The 14340-nt window shown below is 48.7% G+C and overlaps 2 protein-coding genes across 2 annotated transcripts in view; both read left to right on the forward strand.

Moving 5' to 3' along the window:
- TMEM139 (transmembrane protein 139) overlaps positions 1–14340 on the forward strand; it is a 360773-nt gene that overhangs the window by 18399 nt on the left and 328034 nt on the right. The gene's annotated exons all lie outside the window — the stretch shown is intronic.
- CLCN1 (chloride voltage-gated channel 1) overlaps positions 6160–14340 on the forward strand; it is a 28678-nt gene continuing 20497 nt past the window's right edge. The window contains exons 1-7 of the mRNA XM_069461957.1: positions 6160–6441; positions 9162–9282; positions 9672–9803; positions 10287–10415; positions 10625–10758; positions 11768–11845; positions 12913–12991. Of these exons, the coding sequence (XP_069318058.1) occupies positions 6262–6441; positions 9162–9282; positions 9672–9803; positions 10287–10415; positions 10625–10758; positions 11768–11845; positions 12913–12991 (853 nt within the window). The 5' untranslated portion in view covers positions 6160–6261. The remainder of the gene's footprint in view (positions 6442–9161; positions 9283–9671; positions 9804–10286; positions 10416–10624; positions 10759–11767; positions 11846–12912; positions 12992–14340) is intronic.

Here is a 14340-nt window from a genome sequence, read left to right on the forward strand (position 1 = left end):
TAGTTGTTAGCTCCCTGCTTTATGTCTCTCCCTCTTTACCTTCATTTCATCCTGTTTAATTCTGCCACCAAATCTATCCAAAATACTACTTCACTGGATCGTTTGGCCACTCCAAGATGTAGTAAACCTTGTTCCTGATTTCTGCTTCGGTATTAATCTCCCCTTTGATTTTATCCTTTATTTCAGCGAGGCTGTTGCTGTACATGTTGTTATTCTTTCAGCCTAGAAGCCTTCTTTATTCATGCTTATCTGACACTTTACTCTTCTTTTTTAACTTCCATTCTTGCCCCCTCCTTTCTGTTCATATAATAGTGTAGTTTTTGGTCATTGTGTTTCTAAGCATTCTTTTCTGTGTCTTTGACTACATCCTGTCTGTTACCTTCATTGCCATTTATAATTATATATTTGCTTGTTTTACTTGTTCATTCTTCTCTACTAGGCTGTAAATGAGGGCAGAAACTTTGTCTCTTTTATTCACCAATGTGTACCCAGTGCCTGGCACATAGTAAGTCTTCAGTAAATGTTTGTCGAAGGAAGGAAGCAAGCAAGCCAACCCCAGCTAAAATCCCACTTTTTGATAAAATTTCCCTTTTGACAATATACATGTTTAGTATTTGTACTCTATGTTTTTCTATGTGTTTTGTTTGTATCCACTGGTATTTTTAGCTACTTGAGGACATATCATGTGTGAGACAGCTTCCTTCACATCTCTCATAGGCCTGTAGTAGCCAGGGTGCTCAATAAATACTTGTTCTGCGAGCCAGGTGGTTTGAAGACTTGCTGCCAAGTCCTGCCTTTGAGTCAGTATAGTATGGAAGTATTTGAATGATATAACCTTTCCACTCCCACTGCCAGGATTTTGTATTGCCATCAGGTGCCAAATAAATGCTCATATTTATTACTGATGTGTGCCTGGTATCTCTGTGTCTGTAGATGCTCGCTCTTGTGAAGCCCATGTATTTTCATTTCCTTAGCCCCTCACGCTGCAGCATTTCTCCCCAGCTCACAAGGCACACCTAGATATGCAAACCCCTTCTTATTTTGCTGCCATGATTTTTTAATAGGCAGGTGTGGGCCCATCTTTGTTGGCATAGTCTGGAATTTCTCACAGCCACATGAGATGGAAGCAGTGTTGGTTCTGTGTTATTTAGATTATGGGATGGATGCTGAAGTGACAGATTGGGTTAGAATAGGAGGACGAGAAGGAGTGGATAGTATTAATAGAATTTCATTTCTCACATGGTCTAAGTTGGATTTAAGGGTTTCTAGAGTGGGCGCAGATTGTAAGACAATTATCAGGCAGCACAAAAGAGATCAAAACAACGGGCTATTTGTAAGTTGGTATTATGGGAGTGCATTGTATCTAAAGTATATTCCTAGAGAGGCAAGTGCAGGTGCAGATGGGCTGTGGAGGTTTAGCAAAAGATAGGAAATTCTGTAGGAGTGTTTTGGTACGAAACAGATGTGGAAGCTTGTTGAGGAATACAGAGGAGGGGTGACTGTCGAGGAAGAGCAAGGGAGGTCGAGTTGAGCTGAAGCACACCACCAGATGGAGGGGAATTTGGTGCAGAAGAATACTGGGAGCAAAAGGCTGTGAAAAATGGACTATAAAGCTGGTTGATGATACTGCAAGAAAAAAAAAACAGTGGCATAGCTTGAAGGGAGGAATACAAAGTATAGGACAGGTTAAGAAATTACTGGAATAGTAGGAATAAGGTAAGTACCCATTTAAAGGAAAGGAAAGCTTTTTGGAGGTGTGATATGTTCGGGAATTACAAAGCAGCATCTGTCTCTGACTGGGTTCCACGTCCTCACCCCCGCCTGGAATAAGGATATGAGGTTGAATTTCACAGCTCTATTCCCTTCCCCCGCATACCTCTGCCAGGGGATTCTTTTCTAAAATTATCCCCCTCCCTGAGCTGGGGGCTGCCCTTGCTGCCCTTTCCCATCCTGTTTCCTCTAGTGGGGGAGGAAAACAGGAAGGAATGGAAGAAGTGGGATATCGGACCAAAGCTACAATATTAGGAGGGGAGGGAAGGTGTCTAATTTGAGGAGGAAAAAGACACTAATAACAGCTACAACTGATCGAGTGTTGGTATGCTGTAGGCACTGAGCGTGGAGCTTTCCATTCCGTCTTCCCCACAGTCATTTTCCCTTTTTTTACAGAAGAGGGAAACGAGGCTCAGAGACTTGCAGTTATCAGAAGAGGAAGAAATGTAGCTTTAAGGGCATGGAGTCTAGAATTAGGTAGCTCTGCTTTTGAATGCTAGCTTTGCCTTTGAAGATATCAGAGACCTTGAACACGATAGCCAACACTGAGCCTTGGTTTCCGGTATCTAAAAATGAAAATTGTTTCTACCTTAAAAGTTCTCTCTGAGAATTAAATGTGATGATGCATGTAAATCTGATGGTGTTGATGCATTAAAAATGCTTGCTATACATTAACTATAGCAGAATGAGTTTCAGTTTAATACAACAGTCAGTGCTTTACTACAGGTCATACACTATGGCAAGTTTTTTACATGCATTCTTTTATCTTTATAACCCTCTAGTTACGGCTTTCTGAGGAAACTGAGACCAGGATATGAAACTATGTTTGTCAGCTTGAGTGTATGTGCTTAACTAACAATCTTGCTTCTGTGACGTTTTTCCTGGCATGAGATTTTTTTTTTTTTCCTCCTCCCTTTTTTGAGCTATAGATTCTTCTCATTAGACTGGGAGAATGAAACTGAGACCCAAAAGTTTTATTCCATCTTGGCACTATCTGGGTTGGAATTCAGGGAAAAGTGTATCATGTTTGAAAAGCCAGAAGGGGGAGAAAGAGACCCATCAAGTGCTACAGGGAAGCGCTGATACACAGGGATTGGGAAAAAGCCAAGGATTCTTAAAGGATAGGGAAGACAAGGCCCAATAAAGAGTAGAGAAGAAATAACCACAGTGATGTGTGCTACAAAGAGAAAGTGTCTTCCAAGGAAGTTGTAGTAGCTTAGCTGAAATTTCAGAAAGTAGATGGGCACAGATTCCATGCTGCCTAGATGTGCAGAGGGGAAATGAAGACTGAAAACACCCCTAAAGGGCTTGATGGTTGTACTGCCCAGTGGGCTGGGAAGGCCAGAGGTGAGAGTCTGAAAACAAGGGTAGAACCCAGCGAGAAAATGCGTGCTCAAATGGGCTTGGGGTTGCCAGAGGGACAGCCACCTACAGATAGCCTCAGCACAAACTTTTCTCCTCCACACTATATCCTCCGTGGCCACTGTACAACCTTCCTTCAAATAGCAATTCCATAAGCCTATAGGTTTTAACCTCTTAGCATCATGGACCCTAGGAGAATCTATTTAAAGCCCTGGAAGAATACATATTATTCATGCATGCTTATGAATTGGCTTCCACAGTTAGGAGCTTCACAGAAATCCCCAGAAGCCCATCTTTGTCCCTCCAAGTAAGAACCTAAGCACTAGGTCCAATGGGATGTTGAGGTGTGGGTGGGCATAGTTTACATTTTGTTTTCTTGTTCTTTTGCAAGACAATATCTCATGGTTAAATCCCATGGTTACATAGTGTAAACCACCGTTCCGTAATTTCAAACACTAGATACTTACCCTCAAATCCTTGCCATCCAGCATTAGCAGCCTGTGGGTGCTCTTGATAGAATCCGGTTTTAAGAATTATGGTTGGTGCTTTCCTTCTAGACCTCATGCTTTCACTCGGCTTGGCCATGTGTGAGCACTTTCCCAGCCCCACTCGTCTCTGCCTTCAAATCTCAGAGTCTGGGACCAGACTGCTCTGTGTTAGGGACCTGACTTTCTCACAAATAGTAAGGAAGTAATAATTGCATCTCATATTTGTTTCTTGTGGTTATCAAGTTTCTACAGAAACTGATCACCTTCAAGAGAACCATAATCCACAAATAGGTGAAAATCTTTTCTGTTTCTGAAGCCCTCCAAAGAACATAATTTCACTTTGGTACTATGTTTTTCTTTTTTTAATTAAGAAAGTATTCTTTTCATTTCACACCAGTCCCTCAGATGTCTTTCCTTATTTTCTGCCTGTAGGCAAGGTGGGCATCATCACAGAACTTTTAGTCCCTAAAACTGTCCCACATCTGTAATCTTTATAGGTAGATTATAGGCCTTGAGGGTTATAGGATTATTGTTAGAAAATGTACTTTTATTTCTTTTCCAGTTTTATTAGTGTACTATTGACAAATAGAAGTTGTACGTATTTAAGGCATACAACTTGATGTGTTGATATACATTGTGAAATGATGGCCACAATCAAGCTGGTTAACATATCCATCACCTCACATAGTTACCGTGTGTGTGCGTGTGTGTGTGTGATGAGAACACTTAAGATCTACCCTCTTAGCAAATTTCAAGTATACAATACAGTATTGTTAACTATAGTCACCACGTACCTTAGATCTCCAGGACTTACTCATTTTGCGTAACTGAAACTTTGTACCCTTTGACCAATATTTCCCCAATCCCCCATCCTTGCCCCAGCCGAGCCCCTGACAACCACGCTTATACTCTGCTTCTATGAGTTTGACTATTTTAGATTCCACAGTGAAATCATGCTTTATTTCACTTAGCATAATGTCCTCTAGGTTCATCCATGTTGTTGCAAATGGTGGAATTTTCTTCTTCTTTAAGGCTGAATAGTATTCCATTGTGTGTGTGTGTGTGTGTGTGTGTGTGTGTGTATGCTCCACCTTTATTCATCTGTTGGCAGACTTTTAGGTTGTCTCTGTATCTTGGCTATTATGAATAATGCCGCAATAAACAGGAGAGTGCAGATATCTCTTTGTGATACTGATTTCTTTTCCTTTAGATGTATACACAGAAGTGGGATTGCTGGGTCATACAGTAATTCTGTTTCTAATTTTGAGCAACTTCCGTACTGTTTCCCATAATGACTGTACCAGTTTACATTCCCACCAACAGTGCAGAGGGGTTCCCTTTGCATTCTCACCAACACTTATCTTTTGGCTTTTTGATAATAGCCATCCTAACAGATGTGAAATGGTGCCTTATTGTGGTTTTGATTTTCATTTTCCTGATGAAAATGTTTGGTCCCTGAACTTGGACTGTCCTAAGACAGACCCCACTTGGTGATGGATACTAAACTTCACTTTGGCTCAGTTTATAACTTTTCTTCTATAGCGAGGAGTTCATAGGGAAGGGATGTCTTAGAAAAAATGTGATGCCAGATATTAATAGTTTGTCCTTGGCCAAAAATTATTTATTGGCCTGAAAAGGGAAGAATAGCAAAGAGTACTTCCCCATCATCTTTCTTGTTTGTTGGCTTATCATGAGAAGCCCTCACTCCCTTGCCACCCCCACCGTCCCTGTGCCACTGGCCTACTTCCCCTGTCCCCTGTTATCTGACCTGTGCTGATGGGGCTATGGTGGGTGATCCGCAGTCCAATGGAAGCTCAGACCCTCCCCGTAAATCCAGGGTGGCGTTGTGGCTGACACTTATCAGTCTGGGAAGTGGGAGAAATGCCAGAACCCAGGGTTGTCACCCCTGCTTCCCACAAGTCTGCCACACCCAGTGGGTGCAAAGGGTGGGATCCAGGGGTGGCCCCAGGTGTTATTAGCAGCCTCTGGCAGCAGGAGGGCAGAGACCTGTAGGAGAAAACTGGAAACGGGAAGGGTTGGGAGAGCTGGCCAGACAGAAGTTTACGATGCAGATGAGGACTAAATCCCAGGGGTTCACAGAGCCGGGAACAAGCCAACAGACAGAGATGGCAGAGGGGCACCAGTTACTCTGCCAGGTGAGTTAACGCTCCATCCAGCACCCACCCTCCCCTTCTATATGCTGAAAAGAGAGGAGGGCAACGTGGAGGGTTTCAGAGCAGGCCCAGCTCTGCACACAGGTTTGAGAGCATACTCAGCAGTTTCCCACCCTCGTCCGGGTGATATTTATAGAGGGACCAGTGACATGGGGCTGGAAGCCTACTGGTGACTAAGGAGGGGGACAATGCTGCTGGCTCGGTGGAGGGAATTCCCTGTGGGGCTGTCCCTCAGGTCCTCTCCCAGCCCCCACCCTGCACTGCTCTTACACCTGCTTCGACCCCAAGCAGATCAGATGTGGCAATGGGGGGGGTCATGTGACAGAGAGGGGCCTATAAATAGCTGGAGGTGGGCATGCTGCCCCAGACGCCTTGGGGACAGCAAGAGCAGAGGCTTAAGGAGCTACACTGGGGGGAGGACGGGGGCAAGCAGGCCAAAGCCTGGCCGGGGCTGGGGGGGTGGGGGCATGGAGCAATCCAAGTCACAGCAGCGTGGGGGGGAGCAAATCTGGTGGGGTAGTGACCCCCAGTACCAGTACATGCCCTTCGAGCACTGCACCAGCTACGGACTGCCCTCCGAGAACGGGAGCCTGCAGCACAGGCTCCGGAAGGACGCAGGCCCCCGCCACAACGTCCACCCCACACAGGTAAAGTCCTTAAGGGGAGGGGGAGCGGTGGATTAGGGCAGACAGTGGTGCCAGAGATTGGTGAAAATTAGGAACTGGATGAACAGAGGGAGCAGTCCTTTTTTTTTTTTTTTTTAACTTAGAAAAAGTACATGGTAATGTGTTCAAAATAGGAAAATCTTTCAAGGGCCTGGGCTCACCTAAGTATGCACTTGGATGTATGTGCACTTTTATACAACCTTACTAACATAATCCCCAGTCTTGGGGGAAATGGCAGTGCCACACACGCATGAATCGCTCGTGCTTACATAACCCACGTGCAGTGGTTTGTGTAGGAGCCCACGCTGCTGCATGCTGCAAGCTGTCTCCCACACCCTCACCCTCACCCACACGCCACCAGATTGCCACCGAGACCCTTGGCAGAACACACATAGACATGAACCCTCTGCAGCAAGCAAAAGAAAGGAATTGGGACAAGTGGAGAAAACAGACTGAACTGCATATCAATGATCAAAGACCTACCAATGTCAGAATGAGCAGAGAAACGTATTCGAGCTTTCAGGTGGCAAGATCTTCAAGTAAGAACCTATGGAATGTTAGACACCTGTAAAGGTGCAGAGATGTGATCCCAGTGACAGGAGCTTGCAAATTAATTAGGGGTGTTCAGGGACAAGTATCATCCATGGGTTGGAATTGGTGGGTTATAGACCCCTAGGAAAGGGTAGTGGGGATGGACACAACTAAAGCCAAGGTGAAATTGTCATGCAAAAATGTACAGGTCACATTTAATAAGTAAGTGTGCCTCTCACACCAAAGAATGCAGGGTGTGACAGAGGATGAAATGTGTCTAGGGGCAGGAGGTTGGAGTTTAAAAGGGTTTTTACTAATGGGCAGCCTACTGCCCCTTTGGAATCTGAGGGGTGGGCCGTGCAGGTGACCTCAGCACTCGGGTCAAGAGGATCCACTCTCAGTCCCTGCCTGGCTCCCAAGGGCAGTTGCAAAGGCAGCACCAGGGACTCAGTTGGGAAGCGGACACATAAAGGTTGGAGTGGGCCGGAATAGTGAGTTAGGAAGACTCCCTGGAGGTGGTGGGGTCTGACCTACACCTTTGAACACTGGGGGCTGCACAGGAAGACCCCTCCTCTGGCTCATTCTCACCTGTGCACGTGGGCAAACGGGTGGGACGACAGCTTGAGTAAAAGTGCAGGCGTGCCCCTTTCTGGCGACAGTGAACTAACTGGCCAAGCAAGCATGCAGCTTCCTGTTGGAAAGCAATGGTGAGTTAGTTTGGGGGAGGAGGGTTCGGCTGGTTTCCACAGAGCCTTGAAAGCACACAAGAGGAGTTTAGATTTCAGTTTTTCTTTGTTTAATTTTTATTATGGAAAACTCCAGACTTACACAAAAATGGAATGGCATAATGAACCCCCAGGTATCCAACAGTGATCAACACTTTGTCAATATTGTTTTATCTGTCCTTTCCTCTCCTTCTCTCTCCCCGCCGCACAAACTGGAATCCTTTAACAAATCCCAGACACCTTGTCAGTCTCGGACTTGAGGTTTATTTCTCCATACCCCTCTCCTCTCCGTGCCCTGGCGCAGTCGGTAGCACTGGACCAGCCAGGACACATCTGGCTACTTCCCAGCCCAGGTATATAATAATATGAACCACCGCCCCCCCGACCTGCAATTTCCACTGGCCTGGGACCCCAGCGAGCTGAGACAGCCTCGCTGTCTGACCTCCACTGGGAGTGTCTTCTCTCTCTGGGTTCCAGGTGGGGTTTTCAGGGAAATGCTGCCTCCCTGTGTCACTAACCCAGAAAACATACCATGAGCAGGGCAATTAGTGTGTGCCTGTTCGGGACTGAGGCATAAAACTCTGCTGCTTGTATTGTGAAATCAGATCTCTTCTACTCAGGTTCTCCTAGAATCAGCACCATGGCCTGGCCTGACCCCGGCCCCAGAGGACAGTGAGCGTAGTGGGGGTGGGGCAAACCAACGGCGGGCAGAACTCGAGCAGGGCCCAAGAAAACACACATGCCTTATGGCGGGACGCACGGGGAGGGCACCAGACCTGAGGGGTGCTGCTCTGCCCTCCTCACGTGTTGGTGGGGGCTGATCATCTCGCTTTGGGAAGAAGTAGATGGACTTGCTTTGTCGGGGCTGGTTCCTGTTTGTGCGTACAAGTTCCGGGAGATGAGGAAGATGGGCTTTACCTAGGCTCGACAGAGGACACGAGGTTTCTCAAGGAAGGCCAGACGTACCAAGGCAAAGGGCAACTAAGAGTCACCTGTTATCGAGGCCAGTCTGTCCTCAGGCTGTCCACGTTGAGCCCCTTAGCAGGAAGGGCAATGCGGAGTGAACTGGGGAAAGGGTGAGACACACAGAAATCATAAAACACCAGGTTCATACGGTCCCAGCTCAGCACAGTTCTCTGTGTCTCTGCTTCAAGGTAGAAACTGGCCGCTTAGGTGAAGTCTTCCATGGGCCAAGGTGAGGACAGGTCATGGAATGGGTGGAAAGGTGGGAAGCATGGACAAAGGTGAAGAGTGGGAGCTGCAGGGATGGAGAGTGGAGAGTTGAGGCCAGGGGTGACTATGAGGGGTGACCACGAGGTGACCCTGCATGCAGTCCCCAAAAGCCAGGGTTCAGAGAAGTGATTTCTCTTCAGTTTGTAAGTCTCTGTACCGCCCTCTTTTTAACCCTTCAACAAGACAGATCTTAACCTTTCTCCCTCTCTCCAGATCTATGGCCATCACAAAGAACATGTATCAGACAGGGCGCAGGACACAGGCATGCCCAAGAAGACGGGCTCCAGTTCTACCCTGGACAGCAAGGATGAGGATCACTATTCCAAATGTCAAGGTGATGGGGACTGAGGAATAAAGGAATCTGGACTAGGAGGTACCAGGATTAGGAGAATAACTTGGGCGTCCCATTGCACGTATGCCCCCCAAAAAGCCTCCTCTGAGTATTAAGGACTCTCCTCACCTCTGCACTTTGCCTGCTCCCTGCTATCCCTCCCCCAACCTCAAGAAACAAGAATTTTAGAAAGGAATTCAAGTATTCATGGGGAGTTGGACTTTGGTGCCTTCTGCAGAGGCCGCAGGTGGCAGAGAGGCAGAGAAACGCAGGGAATGAGATGAACACACAGACCATGGAGCCCAACCCTCCCCTCTGCTCTCGAGTCCTGCATCCACAGCAGTGACTGGTTAGCGGCTTTTCTCTTGTTTTTTACCCCTTTCTCTTCCTAGATTGTGTCCGCCGTCTGGGACTCGTGGTGAGAAGAAAGTTAGGGGAAGACTGGATCTTTCTGGTGCTTCTGGGACTGCTGATGGCTCTGGTCAGCTGGAGCATGGACTACGTCAGTGCCAAAAGCCTGCAGGGTAGGTTCAACCTGGACCTTTGCTCTCAGCACTTCTAGAGTTTCTACTTCGGGTGTGTTTGGGGAGGGAGATGTGCACGAGGAGGGCTCAGGCGGGACTCTAGCCCCAGACAAGACCAGACTCAGACCCACATCCACTTCTCATGCCCGTTCTACCCGCTGCCACCCAAGCTGAGTGCCCCTCTAGTACAGTGACCAACTCCCCAGGACTTTCCCAGTTTCAGCACCGAATGTCCTGAGTCCCAGGAACCCCTCAGTTCTGGACACGCTGGGAGGCCGGTCACGCGATGGCCTCTAACCAGGCTCCTGTAGCCCCAGCACTCGAGTGTCATTTGTAGGCCCCTTCACCTCCCACGACTCAGGTTTTCCACGTGTAAAATGAAAGTGGTACCATCTCAGGAGGGGCAAACAGGGCAACCCTGGCACGAGAACACACGGGGCACGTGGCCCTTTGCCTACCCTGACCCCAGGCATGTCTCCGCAGCCTACAAGTGGACCTACGCGCAGATGCAGCCCAGCCTTCCTCTGCAGTTCCTGGTCTGGGTCACCTTCCCACTCATCCTCATCCTCTTCAGCGCCCTCTTCTGCCACCTCATCTCTCCCCAGGCTGTTGGTGAGAACTTTCTACCAGACCAACATGATCTGGGTGGCCTGAGAAGGTCCACTCCGTCTCCTCCCACCCCTTCCCCGCTCACAGCCCTGGCCCTGCTCACCGTCATCCTCGGCCTGCAGCCCCTCCTGCCCTCCCCGGTCCCCATTTCCACTTTCAGTTCCCTTTTAACCTCCACCTTGAACCTGCACAAAATCTTTTAACCCTTTTAGGCTCTGGAATCCCTGAAATGAAGACTATACTTCGTGGGGTTGTCCTGAAGGAATATCTCACGCTCAAGGCCTTTGTGGCCAAGGTTGTCGCCCTGACCGCAGGGCTGGGCAGTGGCATCCCTGTGGGAAAAGAGGTGTGAGCTGGGAGGGGCACTCGGGCGCGAATCTAGAGGGTGCTCTGGGAGCAGAAGTGGGGCACTGTGGGGGATGGGGCTAGGCCAGGCCGGGGGCACGAGGGAGGGGAAATGCTTTGGAACGTCCTCGGCTTGGGGTCTAATGACAAAAACATCAGAGCTGTGTGGGGGAAGCTGTACTGTGAGGGCTGTCCTTGCACAGTGGGATATTTCTCAGCATCCCCAGCCTCTGACCCCCAGATGCCAGTAGCACCCCCAGTTGTGACAACCAGCATGTCTCCAGACATTGACAAATGGCTCCTGGGGACACAGCCTCCCCTAGTTGAGAACCGCTGCCTTAGCGATACTCCAGACCAGCTCCCTTGCCCAGATCTGAGAAAACTGAGCCGGAGAAAGAGGCTGTGCTGTTTTCAAGGTTGCACACTCAGGCCTCCTTCTTTCCTACGCTCATGCTGGTCCTTGCCCCTCCTCCACCCAGCAGCCAGGCTCATCTTAAAACTGGAACCAGCCCCATCTGACCTCTGGTCAGGAACTTCCTAATGGTTTTCCATCCCACCTAAAATAAAATCTGAACTGCTTACTGGCCTGTGAAGCCTTGAGGCTCTGGCTCCTCCTCTCTCTCCAGGCTTCTGCCCTCTCCCCCGCGTTTCTTCAACCCTCAACCCCTCTGTTGGGCTCTGCTCAGGGCTCCTGCAGGTGCTGTTCACTCCCCACTTCGCTCACGGCACTACTAAATTGTACCTGGCTTGGGAGGCGCCTAGACCCTCTTATCTAAACATGCGACCCACCGGCCTGTCCATCCCCCTCTCTCTGCCCTGATTTTCTTCATAGCAAAGGGTAACATACTGGTATATCTTCTCCCTCCCCACTGGGCTGGAGCTCTGGGAGGACAGGGTCTGTCTGTCTGTCTTCTGTATTTGCAGTGCCTAGTACAGTGCCTGGAGCATTAGTGCAGTGCAAACCCTTCTGGCAGCTCTGACTCCTGACCGCTCACTCTCCTTCCTCTCAGGGCCCCTTCGTCCACATTGCCAGCATCTGTGCTGCCGTCCTCAGCAAGTTCATGTCCATGTTCTGTGGGGTCTATGAGGTAAGGTGGAGACGGTGACATGAGGCAGGGGCCAGTTGGTAGAAGGAGTCGGCCGTGTGTGTGCAGGGTGTCGGGAGGGCAGGAGGGCGCCTCTGCTCTGGGCCGGCCGTGTTGCTGACGGGGGCATCGCACTCATCCACGCTCCCTTCTTCCCCAGCCCTGGACCCACCTGCCCTCACCACGTAATCACATAATGCTTCTGTAGCCTGTGCCTGTCCTAATGCCCACCCCTTCTTGATCTGTGTCCCTGCATGGTGGCCTGGACCCTTGTCTGCTCCTGCACTACCCCTGAGAGTCCACAGCACCCCCTATGTCGGTTCCCTCCACATTTCCCTCCTGTGCTGCCCCGTACATATGTCGCTCCCGACCCCCACTCCACCCCGCCCGCCCTGCCTCCACTCCCCTCGTCTGGTCTGCCTGCTTCTCTGTTGCAGACCGTGCCTGGGCAGCTTGATCTCCTGGTGTCGGCCTGCGCAGTGGGCGTGGGATGCTGCTTTGCGGCCCCTGTTGGAGGCAAGTTTCACTTCCTCCCTACCCCCGTTGCCTGAGCAAGACTTGGAAGGGGGTTGGGTGGCTGCCACAAGCTTTGGGGTGGGCATCCAGGGAGTGACCATGGATCACAGCCCCCAGGCTTCAGACCCCTGTATTTTTCCACCAAAGGACAGTGTGTTCTTTTGAGGCTGGTTACTGTTTGGGGCAGGTCTTACTGGTACTGCTCGGTCTGGAGTCCTTGCTGTCTCATGCTGTTGCCACTTCTCACCATGAATGTCCCCATCTCCAGCCCCTCTCTGGTCATCATCTGTTGACTTACTGGCCTGTCATATATTTGCCTGACTGTTATTTCATTTTCTACTTTGGGCCTTGCGCTACAAGGTCACTTCCTGTTTGCCAAATTTGCTGAGTTTCTCCTGGCCGGGGGCAGTGGGAATCAAAGGGGCAATGGGACCAGGTGATTCTCTGTGACTTAGGCCTCTTATTCTGCCTTGCTCCCCCTCCCTGCTTGTTCTCCTATCCTGTCTGCCCCCTTCCTCGCCTCTACCTGCCCCTGTCTGTCTCTCCCCCAGTAGCAGCCATACTATTATGCTGACATCCTGACGGTGGGCTGTGCTGTCGGAGTTGGCTGTTGTTTCGGGACACCTCTCGGAGGCAAGTGATGGATCCCTCCCGTATCAGTCGGCTTGCCGGCCTGGCTCCCAGAACAGTTCTAGTCCGAGTCCGAGAGTGCTAGCAGCACCAGGTTACTCACTGCGGAAAGAATAGCTAACTCTCAGTGAGCATTTACTATGTGCCAGGCAACGATTTAAATGCTTTACGACTATTCCTGCCTAAAGCTGTGTGAGACAGATATTACAGAGGAGGAAGAGAAGAGAGCTGAATTAGAGAGGAGGTGAGTGCCTTGAGCAAGGCCATTCTGTTAGTAAGTTGCGGAGCCGGGAGTTGAAACCCAGGCAGTCTCCAGGATTCCCCCACTTACATTAAAATCTATTTGTGCTGTTGCATATCTTTGCCTTGCACTTATTACACCTCGTAACAGGGGACCCTATGAACTTCCTTCTCCAAGGGAAAATGTACATTTTGTTGTGCTTTGTTAAGGACGTAAGAGTTTAGGTGGACTTTCTTTAGATCAATGGTAAGCTTTCAATGAGGAATACTTAGTGGTGTGGGGGCGGGGGTTGAAGGATAATTGTTCCTTGATAGTAATTTAAAGTTGAGTTTAGCTCTTTCTACATGTGTAAGGCAAACACTGATCTACCAGATTATTTTCCTTATCATGGATGACTGATGGGTGTGGTCAGAGAAAGCAGTTGTATTTGGTTATTTACTCATCAAAATCAGCTGTAGCCGGATTAACAGGGTAAGGATTACGTAAATCATTCACTGGCTTCATCATTGATAAAAAGGACCCCAAGTTGACAATCGAAAAAACAAAATTGCGGGAAGGGCATGTGCTTCTTAAATGACCAGCTGTGAGAGATTTCTTTTCAATTATGAAAATATAATCAGTCTTTTCATAGGGGAGTCTTCCAGGTAGCTAAATGACTTGGCTCGGGAATGATACATGGCTAAGAGTTTGAAGTTAATGAACATGTATCGTGCTAACTGGTGCTAGTGCTATGCCAAAGCGCACAGCATAAGTAGATCAAGTCAGCGAATGCATCAGCAGCGCAGCGTCCTGTTTGCACCTCTGTCCTCAGCTCTTGTCATTAAAGTCATTAGTCGCTGTCAGGGGAGGATGGTGTGTTTGAATTTCCACACATGTTAAACGTTCACACTTATATTTATACCCACTGTCACCTTTATTTACTCTTTAGTCTTCCAAATCCAGAAGGTCAAAAGAATATTTTTAGACAGGAAGAATTTTGTTGTTTTGTTTTGTTTTTACTCAGCCAGATTCTTTAAAGTGAGGAGAATTTGCATATTCCTTATAAAACTGGAATTCCTGAGATGAATCAGGAAGGTTCTTTGTGGTCCTGTGTCGAGTGTGGGAAAAGTAA

Source organism: Eulemur rufifrons, chromosome 29 (assembly GCF_041146395.1).
Source record: "Eulemur rufifrons isolate Redbay chromosome 29, OSU_ERuf_1, whole genome shotgun sequence".
Taxonomy (NCBI): Eukaryota; Metazoa; Chordata; class Mammalia; order Primates; family Lemuridae; genus Eulemur; species Eulemur rufifrons.